Here is a 24,782-nt window from a genome sequence, read left to right as displayed (position 1 = left end):
CCTCCCTGTTGGACATCAGAAGAGCAACAGGGAGGTAAAATGTCACTGTTTGAAAATTACTTTTGTTTTATTTGAAATCATTCTTTAAATAATTTTATCACTTTCTGGTGTAGATAGTCTGACACTGGACAAATGGAGTGAAACTAACACTAGCCATTTAGTAAAAAAAGTGTCATAGCAGAGTTACTTGTCTAATCCCTAAGTGTTATTTTAACTCTGTTTAGCGAGTTGAAAAGGGAACTTTCTCTCAGTGTTAAATGTTTAACTATTTAAGTGTTGATTTGACTCTAGAAAGTGTGGAGCTATATAAACCCTGAAAAAGAGTTGAAATCAACTCTGTGGGAGTTAATTCAACACTGGTCTTTTTGCTGAAGCTAAAACATTCATTTTAAGCTTCATTGCAGATAATTAATTTGAATAAAGAAACTTGAAATAGTTCAGGGCCTGAGTTTGATTAAAGCTGTGCATATAAGAGAAAAAAGAAAGACAGAGAAGAAGAGAAAGAGTGGTGTAGAGTGTTTTTGCCATCCCCATTCATTCTACACACAGAGGATGAAAGGCCATAAGAGAGAGCATGAGCGTCACAGCAAATTTCACACTTAAAGACATGGCAAAGCGAATCATCAGGGTGCAAAAATGCTAAACTCAACTAGTGTGGAAAGAGTTGCGTCAGCTTCTATTTTCTCAAACTTTTAAAACACTTTCAAGAGATGCTCCCTCCACAATTCTTTATGCAACGCTGAAAGAATGCAAGAAAAGTGTGGAAACTAAGACAAGACAAGGAAAAAGTGTCAACTCTTGCAAACAAGCCTTTGCGCCTACAGATTATGGGCACAAAGAACAAAGCAGTGAATAAATGTGGGGAGAAGCCGGGACATGACAAAGTAAAGGACACAACATAGTTTGTCATTTCAGCCAAATTGCTATCATTTACAATATGCATACTCCAAGATGGCCTGAAGATGGAACAGATAAAAATCCTCAAAACTGGTAGTGTTGTAAAAATGCTACCATCAACTCCTTCCCAGCCACTTCGATCTCCTTTAGATTACATAAAGGAAAGAGATGCAGAGAGGTACACGGAGGACAACGCACGAGACAAGATGAGAAGCACTCAGAACAACTCAGGCAAAAGTTGCTGTGTTGTTGCGACTGTATGTTGGTTTATGACTCTCCTGGCAGTTTAAGTGAGAGGTTGCAGATCTTATGTAACGCAATCCAACTGTGAAAGCCAGGAGCCGCTCTACAGGGTGGCAAGGAAAGATTCCTGCACCGCTTGTGCCCCTGTTCTTTTGTCACATCCCTTGATGATATAGTCAATACAATTACAGGACTGAAAAGGCAAAGAAAGACAGACGCAACCGCGATCACAAAACCTACCCATCACCAGAAGCTTTTGTGGACCATCAAGTCAATTACAACACAACAGCATCTGATTTTACAAAAACATGAAGAAAAAAAAACAAAAAACACAAAGCACACCCAAAGTGGTTTCCTCCTTTGATCTGAGACAGCAAAGTAGCCTGCTATGATGTTAAGTGAGTAAATAAGATCATTTCCACAAGTAGTTCTTAAAGCACTGACAACAGAATTACATGAAGCATACCATTATAGAGCAATGTGGTATGGACACGTGGTTATAAACACGTTTCTCCCAAATCTAAAATCAAAAAGAGTAGAAGTACACGTGGTGGATAACATGGGCAGACTGAATGACTGAATGAGAAAGCAGATTTTTTTAGACTACTAGCTGACCTGTGGTCTTGTTACAAGTAGATCATTACTTCTTGGGAGGGAGGTGACAGTAATTACAATCTGCCATGTATTTTAAAATAATGAACTTTCAGGAATGTATATTCATACAGGTGTGACCAATTTCGCCCATGTCATTACTGAGCTTGTTTTCAGAAACGATGCTCATTCAAAAAGGGAGCAGTATTCATTACCAACAGATCAAATGTACTGACTTTAAAGAAAGGGAGTGCGCACTGAGTAAACGGAAAGAAAACATAAAAGTCAGCTTTTAGTCAGTCTATATTCAATGTTGGACTTCACACAGTCAGATAATCATTAAATGATCCAGCTTCACGTATGCTGGGTGCTTTTAAATTCAAGCTACAGCTAAGAGGGGAAAGTTTCGGGTTATGATTTTCAGTCATTCTGTTTTTTTCCACATCTTCAGTCCCAACCAGAATATTAGACAGCTTAAATTGAGCTATTTTGAGCATGAATTAATGTTCCAAATAAGTAATTTAATTTACTTACTTTGATAAGCCCCTGAATTTTGTGCCAACATCATGCGAAAATGTGTCGTGACATGCCTGTTTTATTCCCGGGGCATTTAGCAGAAGGCAATTTGAAAGTAACGTTAGCTAATGATACACCGAGCAAGTGGCCAATATTGCATCCTCTGGATAAGCCCAAAACTAAGATAAAGAGAAATTAAGTATTCCACTTACATTGGTCCAGTGACCGAAAAACACAACTCACATTAAACGGTAAAGGTTTGTCTTTACAGGGAATGTTTGCTAACATCCAAATATCTTGGTGTGGTTGCTGTGCATCTGTCGGCTTGTACAAGGATTTCCGACCCCTAGTGGCAAACATTTATAACTTGAGCCATACAGTCTTGGAGTAAGAGGCCATTAATAAAGCCAACTAATTTAAATTGACTATTTCAAGTTTTAAAAACAGTGAATTGAATCACACTTATAAACCTGTTTTCACGATGCTGCACTCCAACAAATCGGCCTGAACCTTAAGAGCAAACCTTCTGAGTTAATGTTCAACCACAGAGTTTTATAAGTGAGAGACCAGCAAAATAGGTTTCACAGATAGGCTAATTGTGCTTTCCATTCCTTCTATTGGAAACTTTTTAGTTTGTTATTCACAATTATAAGACAATTATTTACGACCAAGCAATGTGATTTTAATTTCATGAGTGACGATGTAGGAGAGGAGAACAACATCACTGGGACTTTTCACAATATGTATCACTACTCCTCAGCCCGGAGTTATGAATACATTTAATATTTAATATGATCATATTAAAATATCATTTATATTTTATCCTTTTAATATATACATGTGAATATGAATATGCAATATTTATGCCAATAAAGCTTTCAGAATTGAATTAATATTATCTTCGGCACAAGGCTGCGGCCGAATCACAGCAGTGCTGATATTCCATAAAACTTCACTCCCTCTCATGTGATATTGCTTAATTAGATTCACTGAATAGAAACCTTTTTACAAAGAAGGGTCAGGGGGAATGAGAAGTGAGTGGTGAATTCCCAAAAAATAATGAAAAAATATAGTTTAATCTGGCTGTCAAAAAAAAAATGTATTTATTGTGATATCTTTTGAAAAAAGAATAATGATTACAGCAGACTGGGATCAATTGAAAAGAACAACTTTTTCATTAGTACAGGTCTGTTTTATAAAAAAAAAACTGGTCAATTTGCCAGTCATGTTTGATGATTTAATTGCACACACATTTCACACCAATGTCAATATGATGACAGCAAGTACCATGACTGAGAGTTTTAAACAAAGTCCAAACTTTCAGCAGGTGACAAATAGAGCTTTAAAAACAGTACCACACCGCAGACTGTCAACCCAGACTGCAGCACGACCATGGGGACCTCTATCAGTCTGTTAGAACACAATGCTTACAATGCTTGTAGGTGGTGTATTTCAACTGACACATCACATGAGTCAGTGTTCATCATAATTGCCTGATACTGAGACCAGACCAGTGCTAATACCACTAAAACACTAAATGGTAAAATGTGGACACAAACACTGAACTGAACTGCATGAAACAACCCTGTTAGCGTAAATCAATGCAACAAAAGTATAAAGTTAATTTCATGTTGATTCTGTTTGGGTTTCTTACTGAGTTCTTAGGCTTATTGTTATTACGCTAACAAAAAGAATAAAGAAACATGAATGGACTTTGTTCTGGTGAGTTTTAAGTTAAATCCGGTATGACAGATGACTCAACCACTCTAAAGCTAGGTCAGATTCCTAGCTTGCGGTTCTTTTCTGATACAGTGGGGTTTCCTGTTAAGTTTCAAGTGACTACCGCTGACTTTTGCATTATATTCACTGCCATGATTCAGCACGCCATGCTGCCTTTGATCAAATGCACGTCAATAGCATCATCACAGCTGGAGATACCCAAGCTCATCCTCAATATTGTGTTCCTACTTGAGACGGTTGCTGCGGCGAAAAATCTGTGCTATTGAGCGGAATTGATGGCTCAGTATGTGTTGTCATGCAGGTAAAAAGAGAGAATTCTCCTTCTCTGAGTCACACTTTGCCCAGCTAAATAAGAAGCATCACTGTGAGCATTACATTCCAGCCACTCCTGCCATGCCAGGCTCTGACCGCAGTCCCTCATGGAGCATTCTCAGCTATAGGAAAAAATCTCTGTATAAGACAAGTGTCTTCCACTTCAGCAAGGCCAAAATGCACACAATAATTACATGGCTGGCTTAGCAAGAGAAGATGCACGAGCAGATTGGCTAAATTGCTAAGTGTAAAGAGTGGGAAGGAAGTAGGCCAGCTGAGAGGATGTCATCCCCATCTGGGATCCTCTGCGTAGGTTATCTCTACGAGCAGTCCCAATGCTCCACAAGAGGGAAAAGACACCCTGTGTTCCTAAGACCTCTTAATAGATCATTAGTACTGCCCTGCTTATAACCTGCCCTGGGCTATATGCGCATTTGCTTTCACAAAGCACATGTCAGAAGTAATAACACTGAAAATCTATTCAGTATAGAAAACAAAGGATTAAGTGGCCTCCTTTTTTGCTCTCAACTCTACAGATTATGAAGCAAAATGTTTGGTCAACATATCAAAGATCTCGATGAAACCCCTAAACACCTCATCTCTATTCATCAAAATTAAATATTCAAAAGCTATTTCAAAAATCCCTTCGCAGCTTAGATGTTATTCTTCATCTCTGCTTTCATTTCATATGCAAATATCCTGCCTTAAAATCTTAACCCACCCCTCCGCTGCTCACCTGCAGCGTGAGTCAAGTTTGCATATCAGAACGGTGAAGTATTTCATGTATATAGCTCTGTACAACCCCTTCCTCTTGACCTTGTTATCAAACAGCTAAAAATGCCAAAGACAGAAAAAAACTTCTATTTCTAGCTCTGACCAATTAAAGTCAAAAGTATAAATTGAATCCCCCCCAGCTTATCCCCTAATATCCTTTGCTTGTCTGTTGCACCACCCTGCAAGATGTCCTAATTGGGTTTCTTTTATGTCACCAGTAACACCTTGCCTGAGTGAATGTTTTAGAGTCTGTCACTAGTGCACTGCAGTTTTAAAACAGAAATATTCAGCCATGACTGTTGAGTGCCTGCCCTGCTCTTGATATGTCTTGTAGCATATGAAAATACCACATGGTCATGTTAACAAGGTTAAAAACTTGAATTTCATTTGAGGGGGGGCTGTAAGTGGCTTATGGTAAGCTTGGCTGCCTGCACAATGTAGAAAAAAATGCCTCATGTATATCCAGGCAGGGAAAACTCTTTGGCCATTGGAGCTCATTAAAAGCAAATATTTTGGTGCTTCTTATTCAGTCCTTATTAAGTCTCCTGACCCTCCATTTACCTGCTGTTACTCACAGCATCCAGATGGCTGTGGCCACAAAGCACAGCCTCTCAGATACAGAGGTACTGTTACACCAAGTTTGACAGCTGGCTTGTAAAGACTACTGGGGGGGTGAAAGGGCGAGGAGTCAGGTCTTTGTCTGGCTTTAAGGATCCTCAAATCAGACGGGGGAAGTCGGTGCAGTATGGCAGGCTAGCCCCCACTGAAATCATGAATGAGTCTATCTAAGTCTTCAAAAACAAACATTATAACCAAACATCTTGATGTCTAACAATGTGAACACTGCTTTGTGCTCATAATGGCCTGTGTTTTAGAGACTTACCTGCAGAGTTGCATGATGTTGGGAATTCATCAAGGTGGGCCGAGGCAGCGAGGGCATGAGGGAGAGGAAACAAAGGAAATCAATGAGAAGTTCAATAGATGCTAAGTTGCAAATAAATCAGTTGGTTAGATCTCAGTGGGTTACTCAATAATGCCTTGCCCTCCATTATGAATCCATTATATCCGTTTGCCTTTATGTATAACCCAATCTAGTCGTACATGACCCCTCAGAGTACTTAGTGCCACATGCTGGGCAAACACATCAAACGGATATGTGAAAAAAAAAAAAGATTTCATTTATTCCCATGCCATGACATATCCTGCTAGATAACATTTCTGCAAGATTCTGACATTTACCTCTTAAGGGTCTGCTGTCAACAAATATTTGTGTTCACGTCATTCTTTATTCCAGGCCGTTCGCTTTTATTCAAGCTAATATATTCCTAAGTTTGACACCTTTCAGAATACATTTTCCAATCTCTCCAATAAGTTGTGTTTCATTAGTGTAATAATCAGTGAGTACAATTGGCTTTGTGTTGTGTTGACACTTTGTTTATTCCTGCTTGTGACACTGCAATCTGTTGTAGGTAACTCAATAAAGAAGTTGAATAATATCTCCCAAAATATTGAATGAATAATTCATGAAGTCAAGGCAAAGAAACACACAAGTTGTCAGGACAGGCTTTATCAAGTACAAGTCCCCATAAGGCTGACATTTCCACATTTCTGTTCGGTGTCAAGAATAAGCCTCAGACGTCAAAGCTCAGTGACAGATTTAACTTTTTCAAGGCACAGGCTTTGTGGGGTTGTGTGTCGGATCTGAATTGCAGCACTAAATAAAAATCACAAACAAACATGTTGTTGGTGTTCTTCGAACAAAACTGGCGATTGCAGATGTCATCTCCATTCAGTGACATCACATCAAAGTCATCACAGACATCAGAGACGCTCCTTATTGAGTATAGGGATGTGCTGCTTGACAAAATCTGCTGACGTCCAAATGCTTAATTGAGTTTGCCGACTCTCTTATCTCTCCCATCTATCCAACCACCTCTCCCCTCTGCTTCTATCTAAGCTGATACAGAAAGGCCAGACATAAAAAGAAACCTCACTGAGTAGACATTATGTGGAGAGGCACATTTCTTTCTGTCACCGCCTTGTATTTACAGTCATTTTCTATCCATCTACAGCCATTAAGATCTGACAGACTAATGCAGCAAAAGTTCAATGCGACCTTTATCTAAATAATCACATCCGGAACTTGGCTTTCTCCCACAAGTAAACTGCTACATCTGATGCATGAAATTGCAGAAGATGGTTGATATTTGTTTTTTGTTTTTTTTACATATTTCTTTCCATTTTAAACACAATACTCTTGGAATCCTGCATCGAGGCCTTCATAAGCAAAGGCATCCAACAAAATAAGATAGAGTGGGTGTTTTTTCTCTCCAGATGGACACCGGAGGACCAATTATCCAGAATGCTCAAGTCCGGCTCCGTAGAAACGACCAAACAAACCTAACTGCTGTCATGTAAAGGGAAAAATTATGTGGTGTAGTGCTTCTTCTGAGGAGGAGTCCATGTCCAAATAACTCAAAGTCATCAAAAAGCACTCCATGTTTGGTTTTGCAGCAGAGCTCCTCTGTCCTTGAGTCTGTGCAGGCAGAGGTGTTGCATTGCTCAGAACGGGTCATATGCAACCAGAAGAATTTGCACTGAGTCATCAGCATACCACTTAATTCACACAGTGCATCATATCATAGCATCCTCAGTTCTTCCTGCACTCAAGTAAATAGCTGTGTTTTGAGACATTGCAACCAACAAGACACGTGTACCAGAAAATTGATGCAACAAGCTTTGGAACAAAAGTAAAGGTAACACATATATCAGTTCAAGGCAGGTGGCTTTTCACCAATGAGTCTGGTAATGCTTGAGGTTTCAGTGTTCAAAGAGAATGTGTTCTTGTCATTGTTGCCAATGGCTTGCCCATAATGGATTATTTGTTGGGTGTCTCTAAATAACATAAAGAATACAGTCTGGTCCTGCTCTTTATGTAGGGGAATAAATGATTGATTGGTACAATACTTTTTGGCTGCACTTATTGATGAGTCTGCAGACTATATTCTCAATAAATCATCATAAATCTGTGAAAAATGTTGATGATTAATTTAAGTGCCCAAGACGATGTCTTCAGAGAGACTATGTTATTTAAACATCCATCCACATCTCAAAGCTCCATATTTTACTATCATATTGGACAAAAAAGCACCAAATGCCTACATCTGTGAAGTTTGAATTAATGACTGTAGGAAATTTGTGTGAAAAGGGGACATATTCCTTTTTAAAATGGTTGCTGTTGATGAATTATTGTCCGATGATTGATTCATCATTTCATCTACTAAATGTTGAAGCTCCTCCAACCTGTTCCTGAGTCAGACAACATGCTGATAATATTGAGTGGGATTACCTGCAGTCATTCTGGGTGCATTTCTCTGCAGTATGTGGTCGTCAAATGATAGGCTTGCTACCTTTCTAAACATTTCTCTGCTTTACACACTGTGAATTGCTGGGATGTGACTTCGAGCTAAACTGAATAGATATTGGATTCATGTATAAGGATGACTTAGAGGTTCAAATCGCTCTCAAGTACACTGCCGCAGACAACACTAATGTTTAAGGGAATACATTCTGTGCTAAAGTATCCCATCCATCCAAATACACTACAGCAGCAGCTCATGCTCAGACAATCTCAGGCTGACCTGTCCTCTGGGGACTCTATCTGATGAGATCTGATCCCTCCTTTGTCAAAAATAAGGATGTCTAGTCCTGGAGCAGTTGCAAACAAAAGGGTCTGAGCCAGCAGTCAGGGCTGTATACGGGGGTAATTATCTGCAGAGGCTATAGAGATATTGAGAGGTCAGAGTAAAAAAAACTGGTCATAATCCAAGAAAATAGTTTGGATTTATTCAGCCAGACAAGTAGAGTTAAGAGGCTTCCTAGAGAGCAGAGTCACCCTCACTACCCTGATACCTCAACCTGCATCACAACATGACACCACTCCAGCACCTTGTCCCTACCCCCCTAAACTCCCATTACGTCTACCTCCTCGGGGGGTATTGCACTCCACCATTTAGGTCAGAGGCAAAAGCCTGTGTGCGGGGAAATTCACACATCCACATAGTACCACACGCACACAACAAACACACACTCACGCAGAGCTACTCCAGCCACCTACTCCTGTTACATAACACATGCACACTGCCTACCCATCCACCGGCAGCTCCACACTACAGTCAGCCAACAACGAAGCAGCTAAACTGTGAAAGTATAACAGTACACTCCCCGATTTCTCATTTCAGACACGAGCACAGCTCCTCTGGGCTGCTGACGCTAACTGACCTTTGTCTGTGCTGACAGTGTAAACTCCGATTTCACTCACATGGACTTTTCCCAAACGTGACATCTGAAGAATTCACGAGTACGAGCGTGGATTTGTTTTCTAAAGTGGACCACTAATCGTGCCCAAAATCACTCCCCAGCCCTCTAAATGTAGGGTCCTATTTACTCAAAAGCCCTATTGGCATGCAGAGACCACAGGAAGATTTGTTTTATTGTCTAAACAGACAAAATGTAGCTTTGAATTAGCTTTGGTCTAAATTGGCATCCAATTTTTTTGGCCAGTGCCAGATTTCATGCCAGATTCTGACACAACAAAAGATACCTTTGTTTGTTAGTTGAAGGTCTTTTTTAGCCAAATATGTGAAAAGCCACAATTTAGTAGTGTGAATATTTTCAAAGAGGCCCTTCACAAATTTGAGAAATTTGAAATAGCCTTGTTTTTCACATGTTTTTGTGCAAGATAACTGAAAATTGGGGAAATAACAGAGCAGTGCGAGTCAAAAGCAGTTTTTGTGGTAGTAAATGTCCTGCAAATGACTCACAAAATGGATACAAATGGCTCACTATGCTTTTCCACAGCAGCAGGGTGCATCGCCGGACACCGGTGGGTCCAATTTCACAACAGAACGGACCCAAGCGCACAGTGGGCTCCGAGACGCACTGTGTGGCAACACAAGTGTCATAATTGCTCCATCTTAACTTTGCAGTGATTTATTTGAGGCCCAGCAGTTCGTTCCATTGCAAGAGCACCAAATAGAGGGAGAACTCGTCTTCTGAGAACAGTGTCAGGCTGCTGAACGGTGCACTTTTCACGCCAGACACCTCAATGAGGAAAATCTCATCATCCAAACCGGAGCTGTGGAGGAGCTGCACTGACACAGCCCTGAGCAAGACTGAACGGCTTATAGGCACAGCAGAGTGTGCGTTCACACAGAGGACACTGGAGTTTGCAACATTTTCTCAGTTCAGAAACGCTGCATTTTAACAAAAATAAAGGACCAACTGGTGCTTGGTGAAAACTGTAGCATTCTGCTCTCTTTTTCCTTCCAAATCTCCATGGTAACCCTGCTCTTGACTGGCAAGCTACTTAAATAGTGACAATTTAGATTTACCTCTTTGGATTTTATTCACTTTTGCCTTCTGACGTTTGGCCTCTTGTGTCCTGACATTTTGTGACCTGGTATAATTTAGTCTGAACCCTCAAGTTAAATATTCTGTCTTGTTTCCAGAGGCGTGTACAAACACTAAAGCTAAAAGTCTTTAGGCTTCTTACACACAAAGTGATATTAAGCATTTTGCCTCTGGAATAGTAAGAATATTAAGGCCTAATGTTCAATAAGCTAAGACCCCTAAAACCACATGGGCATGATGCATTACGGAATGATTTGTGCTCACCGCAGGTCATTATTGGTTCACAGAGGGGGAAAAAATGTTACCAGACTTTATAATGTTCCACTGTTTTAAAGTAAAACCTCATTAATAATGCAGATATCACTTATGGGTAGCATCTGGTCTACTACACACCACTTATGAAAGGGTGCATTTAAACCTGAATGTTACAGCTACGGTTGAAAGATCACATAAGAGATTCAAATAAATAGACTAGGATTGAGCTAAAGAGTGCAGCAGGAAGTAAATCCTTGCAGCCTGAATGGACTGTGCAAAGGGAGGTTTTATGAAACCCCTTCAGATGTCGGGTCCAAATTAGGAACAATGATTGTGTTCCTTAAGGGGTTGTTGTACATGCAGTTCGCATACCCCGCTGCACGACAGGAGTCCCGGGTCATGGCCAGGGGGATTCAGTCGTGGAAAAGCTTTAGGTTATTCCAGTCGAGGGGGGGAAAGCAGGAAATGGGGGAATAAACAGTAAATGGGGGTCACGTTACACTTCCTCTCCAGTGATTCCCACAGAATAAAACCCTTAGTTGAGATATGATTCACAAAACAAGTGACCAAAAATAACTCTGCTGATCCAGACTTAAGCTGTAGAACAGATGCTTCAAACTTAAAAAAAAAAAACTTGATTAAAACCAACTGTCCAAGAATGCAGCATTTTTTTCCCTCAAAGTTTTAGCTATGCCAAGCATTTTCACACAACAAGCGACAAACCTGAACTGGAAAACAAGCAGCTGGCATGTTGCCTAAGTGAGTGCTTTGAAGGCTGTAAGCACAAGGCCAGAGGACATGTCAGAACAGCATCAAAACAATGACATCTCCAAAAGGAATGTAGGACCTATGTGATAACGCTCAGCTGGCACATGTCAAACAAGATGCACTGACAGGGGCGGCTAACCTCAGACAAGCAGTTCTGTAATAGGGAGACTGTTCGCTCTCAAATTCAAATAAACAACGGAGAAGAAGTGATGAGATATGTTAAGTAAGAAACTTGTATTTGTTTATGTGAATGCAGAACTGCTCCACACATTTAGCCTCATTACAAGTACTCCACATGAACGAGGTAAAGAAAACATTTAGTATAATATTGGATTCTACACTCACATAATATGCCTTTAAAGCTCCTGTGTGGATATTTTAGGTGATTATAAAACAGACTGAAATGAATACTGAATCCTCTATATGATCTACAAAAGCAAACAAGTTCACAACCAACCAGATTGATTATTTTTATGCACTCATTTTAATGTCTGAAACAGCTGCCATCGAGTAGGTGTCATACACAGGAGTTGACACTTCAGAAACAGGCTTTTTCCCTTTTCAACAACAAAGATTTACATGGAGTAATAGGAAAGGCTGTTTAAAGAAAGCAGGATATATTTTTGGTGGAGACAACTCACATTTCCAAGACAAAACAGCAGAGATAAGAGGTACTAGTTTTTCCATCGGGGTCAACACAAACTGAAAGTCCCTCAGGAGCTTTAAATCATAGTTTAAAATCTCTCACTGATAGGATTCAATGCTATAGTTTACATGAATGTCTTCACCGTCCTCATGTGGAGGACAAACAAACTCAAAAATGTCCTTGAAGGCTGACTGAGCTGTCCCTGAGCTATGCAAGGAAATTACATTGACTTTCCACAGTTCTGAAGCCTCTCAATAGTGTGTTCTCAATTACATGGCTTTCCGAAAGCAGGAGCAACTGACTTCTAGCTATAGCCCTGTGTGTGCTGTCAAACTCTGCAGCATTATAGCCTCTCATTCTGGAGGCCACACTTCCTTTATCCGGCATTTTTCTTCTTCAGTGCAGAAAATTTGCTCCCGGAGGCCAAGAAAAGTCCCTGTGTGAGATTTTGCTTCAAAGGGAAAAGGAAAACAGAGATTATTTCCCCCATAAACTGGAAAACTCAAACAATACCACTGTGTGCTCTTCTAAATGGTGTTTTCTTGAAAGATTCATTCTTTACCATATTTCTCATCTCAATTAAACAAGACCTAAATCCTACAAAATGCAAATATTAAAAAAGTTGTCTCAGAAAGCCATTTTTCCTTTCTAAGGACACTTCATCCTCCACCGTGATCCTCCATCCATCCCCAACCTGGATGAGGCCACAATCTTCCCACAGTTAGTCACGGGACTGCTGGCAGGCTGAGGGGACTTGGAGGCATATGCGTCTTTCCATCTGTTGCTCACTCACTGCTTTCCAAACCCCTTCCTCTGTCAGCAGCCATCTGCTTACAGCCCCGCTGGCAGGAAACACAAACACTTCCACCATAGGATACGGATGATGCACATTTTGAAAAAAAAGAAAAGTAGAAGAGCCTATGGCGAATTTAATTGACCGCTGTCCCAGCCTCAAAGCAAATCAAGAGAGTGTTGATAAAGGGGATTATGAATATCACAAGACATTTTGAATTTTAGATGTAAAGCTGCAACAAGTTATTTTTTAAAGCTATTTATCCATCTTTATTCCCATCCTTTCTGTATTATTGAATTAAAACAACTGTTTTGAAATTGCATTTGTTACTTAGGTCATTTTCAATGAGCAGCATTTGCTGGTTGTATCATCTGACATTTCTGGATGTGATGCTTCTTCTGTTTTGTTTACATGATAAACTGAGATTGGTTGAACTCACTCTCAGAAGACTACGGACTGTGAGAACAAAGAGGACTATTTCTAGAAAAAAAAAAAACTTATCTCGAAAGTAATTGACTGGTGAAGAAACACCTTTTAAATGCACCCTGAAATGTGCGGTCCTTTAAACATCAAAAATGCTCTTTCTGTTTTTCTAAAGTTTTTGATGTTATCTTCAAATCGCTTTTTTCCGGTCAATAATTAAAAATAATTGCAAACTCTGACAATTGAGTATCCTGAAAATAACTTTCTCATGTATGTGGCTTTCAAGCACTGTTAACAAATGACTTTCTATTGCTTTACATTTATGTGTTTTTAAATCATCCATTGTGTCCAGCTCTGCTCAAATGACATTAAAGACTATACTTTGACAGTGTGCATACTGGTGAAAGTATTCAGTACATTATTGCAGCTACCTCATCTGCATATAACACCCAAAAATGTCCTTGCAGCACAAACCATATCAACCATAAAACATCCCCTTACATCCTCAGAAACCATTATTTCTTATCCTTTCATTCATTCATTAGAATCCATCAAGGCTACCTAAAGCCTGACACCCATTGATTCCTGTATGGTGGCGACACACTCGGATCTCTTATTCTCTCATTCTGTAGTAAAACCCCTCGTCGTTCGAAATGAACTCAGCTCAGAAATTCAATGGCTCTCCCCTTCAATAAAACATTAGATCGGAACTACTCCACATAGCCATTAACACTGTCAGAAAATGGCAGACTCAAACAAAAAAAAAAACTCTGTTTCAGCTCGCTAAGAGCTTGGGATGAGTATGCCCGAAATTTTCCTTTACGAGAAAAAAAACCCTGACAAGCTCATCCCATCCCCTTAACATTCAGAAGACAAGAAAAAAAAATTAGCTGTCCATCAATGGGAGAGAGGGAGTCTTTGTTCAATGGCACAATGGAAGACATTATGCAGGGGAGGATAGCGTCACATTCAATAAGCTAATGCTAAGGTGCTGTAGCCCACAGAGAGGACAGCGGGGCTGATGCAGAAATGACACCCTGACCCTGCAGACCTCCCAGGCGTTTGGATTGAGGCTCTGTTTACAGCTCATCACCGCTGACCCACAGTCAAGAGTCAGGGTGCAGTGTCAAAAGGCATTTCAGTGTGGGCGTAATAAGCACTCAAAAGCCTCAGATGATACAAACTGTACAGGCTAATCACCAAAACAGGGAGCTTTTAGAGAGGGAGGCCTGTGCAAACCCTGTTATCTGCTGTGCATCTGTCAGGGGTAAAGTCTGTTACTACTACTCTCTCGAGTGAGAGAGTAAACCTGTGACGTAGAAGTGTTTCTTCAACACTGCTCTCGAAGATTAAACATGGCTGAAATCTGATACTTACTTAGCTCAACATAGAGGCAGATCAGTTGCTACAGATTCTGCAGAGGATCAGGCAACATTTTCAAGTGCACAGGAAAATCAAAAAGCACATACTTTTATCTGTGCCCACCTGGACGATTTGATATGGTAACTGCATGCAGGTTTCAGGTGTGTGGATTAATCCTTGTTACATCACATCCAAAGGCATCGCCTGAGAGCTTGAAAGTGGTGCTTGGACCTCTGAGACCTAATATATAGTGAAGGAGCCTTTACCTCGTTGAGATGCAGGATTTTTCTCCTGAAAAAAGGTTCATGAATATGTTCAAGGTAATCCGTGTTGCTCTAAATTTTTTTCCCAGAACTCACTGCTGGGAAAATATAGGATTTTCTCAAGGCCAAGTAGTCAACAGTGCGTAAGATTCACGGGTTGTACTTCTAAAGCTTGTCTGTTACTATTTTTTCATAATTTAACAAATGATTAAAATAGTTTAGTAAATACCCTTATTTATAATTTTACCAAGAGTTTGAGGAGGAGGTTGTCGCCTCTTTCATGTTGGTGCATTAAGTGTAGAGCTGGAGACTGTAGGCTTTAAGCTAGCCAAGATTAGCAAACAGACTTGAAACGGGTTAGCAAGCAAACAATTAGCCTAGACTTGTCTGAAGCTCAAAGCTACATCAAGATAACCATTAGGCCTAACATCACATTAACTTCTACTTACTACAAGCAGTTCAAAAATGAAAATGTTTAAATGAGTATTTGAATTTTCAAATGAAGTCATGCTTTGTAACTGTTTCATACCAAACAGCAGCTGGTGGCAGATAAATTACATTTGTACTACTTTTCTTTTTGTGTAAAGAATAAATACAGAATAAAAAACGAGTTCATTTTTTTTTTTTTACTTTACATTGATTTTTAACCTTGGATAAAGCCAGGCTAGCTTCTGTATATATCTTCAAATGTTTAATGCTAAGCTAGGATAATACTCGGCCTGGCTCTAGCTCCCCAGGCCACTAAAAGGAAAAATCTGCAACTATGAGAGGTAGGATTTTGTGTCACAGCAAAAAGTGTACTTCCTAGGATGTTCAGCAGTTCTTGAAATGATTCATTTATCCCATTTACCTTCTGCAATTAATTTAAAGTCAAATCATGTCACCTAGCCTATTAAGTAAAATGTCACTTTCCATAATATATTTATGGAAGTAACATTAAAGAGTTGTTTTTTCCACTTTATGCTTCTATCCAAATGCTGGCAATTTGAGGTGTTACAGATGAATGCTCTGAAATAATGGTAAAATTATAAGTATCTCCAAAATACAAGTGATACAGATCTCCAGTTGAGCTGTGTTTGATGTGTGTTTTTTATGAGACTCAGTACTTAGAAAAAGGGAAAATAAAAAGAGCTAAAATACAGGCCAGGTTTTTGGGCTGCTCAAGGCGTCACGGATGTATTTATGTGAGGCTTTATTTAGGCACGACATCTACAACTAGTAAATAGTTGGTAAGCTACTCTATAAACAGCGGCATTCCACATTAACAGCAGTTTACATTGACATACCGTGTTGGAGACACAGCTGGTGGTATTGACTGACATTTCTAACTCTATAACAGTTTCTAATCCATATTCACAGATACGGGTTTAAAATATAATGAGCACATTGTGAAGATCTCACTTGCCAGAAGTAGCAGCAGCATTTTTTTTATGACACAGATGGCCCACTGTGACAACCGAAAGCCCAGTTCTTCAAATCAAATTTAAACCACACAAACCAAATCTAAAGCTTAAGATTGTTAAAACTCATTGGAAAACAGTTAAACTAAGCCTGCATTTTCATATTTGATATATTGGCCCTAACTGTTAATAAATCAACAATCGTGACTTTAATTCAGGCACAAAAGCTGTGTTATATATAACTTTTGCTACAGCCTGACAGCATGTGGTCAATAATAACAATGTTAATTAAGATATTCCAGTGTTTTCCATCTCAGAGGAGGAAATTAATCGCGCTGCTGCCGCAGTGGAAAAATGCATTATCATCTTTCTCTGCGTGTGATTTGCAGATGAGCTCTCATGCTCACGCTCTCCCTGGCAATTTACTACAAGAGAGACACAGTGTGTACCAGGGAGCTGCTTATAGGTGCCACACAATGCCAACAGAGGACTCTGAGGCTTCAGTCTGTTGGCTTTTTGTAACCCTCAGTGTCGTCCCTATTGCTATCTGAGCGCACAATGTCCTATTGTGCAGGCTTATTAGTCCTGTCTTGAAATCCCGAGCACCCCTCTTGAGCAGCAGTGGATTTAGGCCACTGCCCTTGCTCTGACATTGGACTGTCAATTGGAAAATATGAATGTCAGCATGAGCTTGTGCAGCTTTATGAAACATATTTGTTGCTCAAGACATAAGATGACATTACAAAAATGTAAAATAGACATGGTCGGCCTCAGGAAATCCCCTAAAAAAAAAATCCTCCCCACCAATCACTAACCTGATTATCTACTTTCATTTTTGCTTTATTACAGTAACAGTCTAAGGTGCTTTGGTGCTTTGTATTCAAAATTGAAAAATTCAAATATCTTCTCAACTACCCAAAGAACATACTTAGAAAATAAAAGAACATTTTGTAACTTTGACAAGACCATAAATTAGGGTAGCAATCAGAGCTCCCTTTGCAAATAGGACCAAAGGCAAGTATTCCCAGGGCTTACTCTTGTTAATAGAACACTCCTGCACATTGAGATGAAAAGCTAAAAATATAACTGAAACCACATCACAGATTCCATCTTTGCAGCTGCCTCTATATCTCAGTGATCCAGCTTTGATTCGACTTACAAACTCTCATGTATTTATTCCCCCAGATGAAATCCCTGAACTAACCCAAAGCCTCTGCTGTAGTTCAAGAGTTCGGGGTGAAACAACCACTGCCAAATAATCTGGTTCTGATGCAGTAGAACAACATTTGCAGACAATATTAGTTTGTTCCTTTGAATGAATGATTCCTAGACAATTAATTATGCAACAAGGACACAGTGTCCGGTGTCATGCCAACTGGCTGTTGGGTTTTAATTAGCATGGCTATCTGAACGGACTCTGCTGTATTAAGACTGTTTCAGGTAAAGTTTAAAGTTGAAGTAAGATCAACTGAACTGTGCACTGTAGAGTCATGCCCCACATGTTGTGCAACACTTGTGACTTAGATGTTCAACTTTTTGAAAATGTTTTTATTTCCTTTTTTTCCTCTCCATGACAATGTGTATCTCCACTCATTTGGTGGAGTGTAATCTTCTATCAGTTGATCATCGTTGTGGTGCAATCATCCTTTTAAGTGTTCTCTTCTTGGCTGACAGCTAAAAAACCTTCTACATCAGACTTTCATTTCCTGCTGCATCGTCGATGGTTCTTCACAGTGAGGCTTACAGATGGCCATTTGCAGCAAGACCGGCCTGTTTAATCATTTGATTTTCAACATGTCACTATCAAGACAATTCAAAGATTAGGCTGTCAGTAAAAGGCGACACTAGGCTTCAAACTTTTATACATGTACTTCCTCTGATTTACAAAGTAAATCAATGATTACAGTAACAGTCAGTAATTATATTGCTGTCATTATGTGCATATCCTTTTCATCGCAGCTTGAATGAGTCAATCTGTTGGTCAGTGTTTTCCCACAACGTCCAAAAACTACTGATTATGTTCCATCATGGGACACACTTACAAAGAGGGTCATTGAGCTGTTTTACAAGTAAAGAGACAGGGCATATTTCTTTTAGATATTTGTAGGCCATTTTCATGCTTTTAATGATAGGACAGCAGAGAGAGAAAGGAAACAACGAGAGGAGAAGGTGGTGGGGGAGGACATGCAGAAAATGTTGAGACTCAAACCTGGGATGGTTGTAGCCACACTATACAACCTCAGAGCTAAACCAGCACCCAGAGACATGGGACAGTTTCAGACTAAGGACTAAATCTTACTGACGATGCCATTGAAAACATTTAAGTGTCAAATCACTATCCAGGAAATGGCACTTTTCAGTTAAGCCTGATTGATAAAGTGTTGGATTGCCATGCTAGCAGCTCACCATCTAATCCTGAGGGTTTTGGAGTCATTTTAGCATTATGTCAATTGGGTTTTTAGTCATTGAGGTCATAAGTCAACAGCTGCTTTGGAGCAATTGCATTTCTTCTCTTTTTTTTTTTTTAACAGGCCTTTCATCAGATTTTCAGAAACAGACAGATATCACAGAAGTAGAGGTTGATTTTCAGCACTCTATGCTACAATTTCATGTAGCTGCCACTGTAGACAACAGGGGCCAAACATAAGGGGTTCATCTCAGGAGTTTCTAACAGGATACCCAGCCATGCTCCTCTAGGACTGTTGGCAAAACATCTTCAAGACTCACCAACCACAAAGTACTTCTCTATAATTTACCTCTGCTGTTTTGCCTGCATATTTCCTGACCTGGTCATTCAGTGTATCATGAATTACATGCTTGTCTAATCTAAATCACCTGTTGTCCTGCGTTCATTCTTTTCAAATGACAAAAGAGAAAATATATGTTATTTGGAATTGCACCAGGCAGCACCTTTAATATCTGTCACTGCCGAAAGACCGCTGTGAGGCAAAGAAAACCATCACAAAAAGCCAGCATGGAGTGTCATCATCATATAAAGATCTTATTAATCAACAAAACAACAGGGGGACCTTAGCAAGGACGGGAATTCATTTTGAAAGAGTCTAAGGCTGTAATTTCTTTCACTCTTTCCTTCAGCATTTTCTGTTAAATGCACGAGCAACTCGTTCCTTAGCAACAGACTCTGCAATGATGCAAGATTGAAGAGGAACGGCTCTGCAGCTCCACAGTGCAGGTGAAGACAAGTCGGCCAACATCTCCTGTTGCAGCTCTTCAAAGCTTCTCCGAGGTGAACTTATTAAGGTGACTGCATCTCATTTCACAGCATTAGAACACACCAGAATGTACATCAAAGCTAATGCGCTGTCTGTGAGAGAAGATCACGGAAATGGGCTTTGCCTTTTGAATTCCAGGACTTACAAATACTAACACGACACCACACTTCATTTACCCCAAACATGTTAACAACATACTAAAACGATGCATTAATAAACCATTACAGGGAGCATGATTTGAATTTCTGTTTTGATTTGCTCTCGGGATAGCAATTTGCAGCCCCCAGGTCCGTATGCAACACTAACAGTCTTCTTTTTTTTTCTCAAGGACACTCAGACAGCAGTCAGTGTGATATCCTACTGAGACATGCTCTGACCAAAACATCAACAATAAGCCTCAGGTTAATAAAAAGCACTTTAGACTACGAGCATAATTGCTTTTTTCTAATCTTTTTTGCTAATGCTGAAAATCGCCAAGTCACAAAACTGTGGCTAAGAGGTCACAGAGGTCATTATCTCAACCAACAGATGGAGCAGTGGAAAATAATGTTGTACACTTATCATGTTTTGAGAAAATAAGTGTGGAGTAGCCATTATGAACTTGTTAGCAAGCTGGAGGAAAATCCTTACACTGTCTCACAGGATCAACATTGCACTACAAAATTGTACAAATACAACAGCTTATATGGGACAAGGACACAATGAGAGTGCAGTTCCTGACCACAAAATTGCTTTTAAATTATATGACAAATAACACTGTAAATTCATAGTGGAATTTTCCTGTTGCTCAACTTTTAGGAAAAAGTAACAAAGCATTAGTATCACAACAGATTTGTGAATGAGGCAAGTGATAACCTTTCTATTTTTAAAGGGGTATCTGTAAGAGAAATCTTATAAAAGGCCCCGTTGTTTTCCTATCATGACGTCTTCATTGAGACATTATGTAACAATCCTAAGGCATCAGAATGAAAGGGAAAATCCTCCTTTGCTCAAATGTTGAACTGACCCGCTACAGACCCACCAGTTGATTTAACACATGAACATGAGTTTATTTTTTGAGACCAATCAAACCCTTAAGGACCAAAAATAAGGGCAAAAGTAACACAACAACGTGCCCTTGTACAGCAATTTTCAAGTGCCCCTCCGGAAACATGCCGCCCACCAAACCAGCTAACACTATAGCCACATACCCCTACCACAGAATCAGATAAGTGGTATGACCCTGTGTGAAAAGCTGCTGTGGCACCAGTGGAGAGGCTGAAGTAGAGCGAGATGTAAACAGTTTTTTCTGCTGATGCACTTACTGCCCTGTGCCCTCCACAGATATCAGGCCCCCCCTTGGCAATTGCCGGGATGCCATGATTGTTAATCTGGCCTTGTTAATGACACTTACAACCTACTTTAGGTTTGATGTTGTTGGCCATTACAGTGTGTGACGTATCAAGGAGTGCTCAAAAATATTGTTCAGTGATCAGAAAAGCAAAGAGCCAAATCTGGTATCCTCCTTCTTCACTTGAAAGTAATTCCTGAGGAAATTTAAATGTTGAGTGCTGATACTGATTATTGTCACTGCAACATTGTCAAAGTCAATCCTGAAGTCATATGATATCCTTTAGTTTAACACTTAAAATCAACATGTCTCTCTTAAATTAGCAATAGGTCTATACGTACCAACTTCTTAGCATTCACCCATGAGCCTTTGCCATTGGCTTACAATGCCTCACAGGATGTGTAGGTGTTGCATGCTTACAAAAAAAACCCACCAATACACTGTTTTGTTTTGGTAAAATATGCAAATAGAGTCGTCTCGCTTCTACATTTTGGATATTTAGTTAACAAAATACTTCATAAAACAGTTCAATAGATTATCTAACATTCACAATCACACTCTTTCCCCCGCCAACTATTGATTGGTGCCAAACACAAAGCAAAGCTGGGTTCATTTATACTGGAAAAAATAACATTCTCTTAATTTGATCTACTTTACTCTTGGATCAATTTGACTTATTGCTTCTTTTTCAAGATAAATTGCAACTTATTTCACTTTATTTGAAGATATTAAATGGATCTAAATCAAGAGCATGCTTCCAAAGCAGACAGTATTGGAACCAAAGCTGTGTACACATATTTTCAGACAGTTGCTATGATATTCCTGGAGGACCCTCTGACAGCTGACTTTGATGGACAGCTCACTGACTGCTGTGTCACTGGATACATGGGGAGGGTGAGCAGCTGAGAAACGCACATAAGAAACCTCTACCATCATTTATGACAATCAAATGACAGTGCATCATCCTCACTTAAATCTGACACACTGGAAAAGCTTGCAATGTAGGGGGGGGGGGGGGGGGTCATCTTCTCTGGTCAGATAATAACATATAGATGTGATTTCCAAGAATGTAGCTGCTGATTGGCTCTACAACAAAACCAATTTTATCCACCATGCCAAATCTAAAAGTACATTATTGATTTTTTTTCTGCCTTCTGAGTATATGAACTCTCTGTAACTTAACATTGTGCTGCACATAGGCTGTGGGCTCAGATTAGAAATAAATACATCTCAGACACTGATTTAAGGTCAGATTTGGTGCAAGATCAGAAAACCGTGTTCCCTTTGGAATGTGCCATTAATGAGCTAATTGCAATGGCACAGGCTGCCTCATGTGGGTGAAATGAAACATTTGATTGTTAACACTGCAGTGTATATAGGGGGCAATTCATTCCTTTCGCAGGACTATGAGATCGGCTACGCCCCCAGCCCCAAAGTGCGATTGTTGACACTGTGACAATGTTACCAAGTGTACATAAAAGGAAGGGAAAGGAAAAGACCCCCCCCCCCCTTTCCAAACCCTCAATGAATGAAAAGACAGAGAAAAGCCCCAGTATGATCCCCTCTTATACTCACCTTCAATGGAGATTACATGCTCTCTGATCTGGTTCTGCAGGGCCAGGTCATCAATGCGCTCGATCAGGTCGTAGATGGCGTAAATGTTCGGGTGGACTGACTCGAACCGGTGGATCTCTGCCCTGATCGCCGCAGAGTTGGACAAAACAAACGGCGAGCCCGCTGAGCCGGACTGTGAAGCCTGGCCTGAAACAGTCCCCGAACCGAACTGACCGGCCCCTGAGCTCGCGGACGATCCGGATCCGTACTGGGATGGGATGGACTGGGGCACTGGGACGGGAACTGCCACCGGGACAGTGCCTGGAGTGGGCATGGCCGGCTGAGACTGCTGCGAGATGCCAGAGACTGGGACGCTCGACTGGTAGTTCATCTTGGCTTTTTGTTTTCTTCTGCTTTAGGAGCTTCTCACTCTTTGAAACGACAACACGGATCTGCAGACTAGAATTTGGGATTGAGGCGATGCGAACAAAAGAAGTCCGCGCGAACTGATGGTGTGGAAAACGATCGGCGCAGAAGCATCAATAGTTGGTCGCCAATTGCATAAAAACGCGGCTCTTGTTCATATTAATACAACTTGACTGTGATTCATTTTCCGTTATTGGCCAGATCTATCCAGGGCCCTTTTTGTTTCTAACAAACCCGCAGTGCCTACCACTGGGACACTCCTCTCTATGCTACAACGCTGTTTAGGTCAAACCCTCCTTCTTCTTCTTCTTCTTCTTCTTCTTCTTCTTGCCTGGTTGCTGTGTTTGAAGCAGACAATGGGCTCGGCTTCAGCACGGCGCCCTGTTCCTCCGCTGCCTTCAATGCGTTGTTTCTGCTCTGAAACCAAATAGCGTTTAGTCCTCTTTGGTCCAAGTGGTCCCTGCCCAGCGCCCTCCTCCGCATGCTCGAACGTCACCCATCACGTAATTGTACTCGAGATGGGGGAGGGTGTGATTGGATTTGTCGGAGTGGGGGGGGGGGGGTCGCAACGTGCACATCATTATGATAACCTACCTGACAGTTATGCAACCGCAAAAAATGCGCAACACTCACAAGAAGATGGGGCGATTATATTAAGGTAAATTAGTTGTTATTGTCTCGAGTAAAGCGACAATGGGCCCACAATTACAGATCTCTATGCAGACCTTCACAATCACACTTTCACACGTGCGTGCACGCGCACGTTGACGCGCGACTACACGCACACAGATTGGCTCTTGGGGGACTTTTTTCGCACCAAATGTTTATCCTTTTTCAACTCCAAAACACGACATGTTAGGCACAACTTCATGTCTTAGGACAGGCTTGAGGATGATGTCAGGCCGAATATTTTTCGTTTTTAAACTTCCGCTTCTGTGGTCAATTAATACTCAAAGTAAATGAGTAAATTGGCCTTATAGAAAAACAAATCCATTTGGCAACCATAAAAAGGAGATATCAATAATCATATCATGATTTGTATTATTTTAAACACAAACTTGGATCTCATTGGCTACTATGCACACCCCCCCCCCCCCCCACACACACACACACACACACACACACCTAGCATCATCAAACATCAAGCATGTTTCAAAGGCAAAACATGATACATTTTTATGAAGTAAAATGTGATATGGTTAATAAGGGATCCTTTTTTTTCAACATATAAGGGAGAAACAGAGTCACCTGGTGGCTTGAATTTGTACTACACCAACAGCTGCTCAAGGCCAGATGACTGTCACAGTCAGTCAAGGTTCTACTGTTTTTGTCGATGTGCAAATAAAGACTGATCAAACACAGCCAAGGAACCAACAATGTAGGCTACTTTGAGGGAAATTTCAGTTCAAGTGATTTGACATTTTTGATGTATGGATAAAGAAAACGATGCCAAGATGAACAAGTTTGATATTAAAGAAAGTCATTTCAGTGTAATGGAGGAAAAATTAAAGCATTACAGTTCTTGAACCCCCTGGCAGCCAGCAGATCTGAAACTCCTTCCTCACACATTAATAATACAGAGTGCAATAACCATTTGAAATGCATTCTTCCCAGCATAAATCACAGCCCCAGTCTGATCCAGATGAATATTGGTTTTGCCACAGAGGATTTCCAAGGGACATGAATGAAGATGATTCAGGAGAGGGGGAAAAAGGCATTTTTTGCTCATTATTTCGAAGGCGTGTTAAAGCTCCAGTAGATTAATCTGAAGGGGTGCGATGGCATTATCTTAACAAAATAATTCTGAAAGCCAGATGTTATCTAGAATATTTATGTAATCATCT

General features: G+C 40.3%; 1 protein-coding gene across 1 annotated transcript in view; it reads right to left on the bottom strand.

Moving 5' to 3' along the window:
* The window catches only part of agap3 (ArfGAP with GTPase domain, ankyrin repeat and PH domain 3), a 117,379-nt gene extending 93,943 nt beyond the window's left edge, over positions 1–23,436 (bottom strand). Inside the window, exon 1 of the mRNA XM_065954168.1 lies at positions 22,534–23,436. Coding sequence (XP_065810240.1) covers positions 22,534–22,903 — 370 coding nt within the window. The 5' untranslated portion in view covers positions 22,904–23,436. The remainder of the gene's footprint in view (positions 1–22,533) is intronic.
* Positions 23,437–24,782: the final 1,346 nt, after the last annotated feature.

This window comes from Labrus bergylta, chromosome 4 (assembly GCF_963930695.1).
Source record: "Labrus bergylta chromosome 4, fLabBer1.1, whole genome shotgun sequence".
Classification (NCBI taxonomy): Eukaryota; Metazoa; Chordata; class Actinopteri; order Labriformes; family Labridae; genus Labrus; species Labrus bergylta.
The sequence above is the reverse complement of the archived record's forward strand: the minus strand, read 5'-3'. Positions and strand labels throughout refer to the sequence as shown.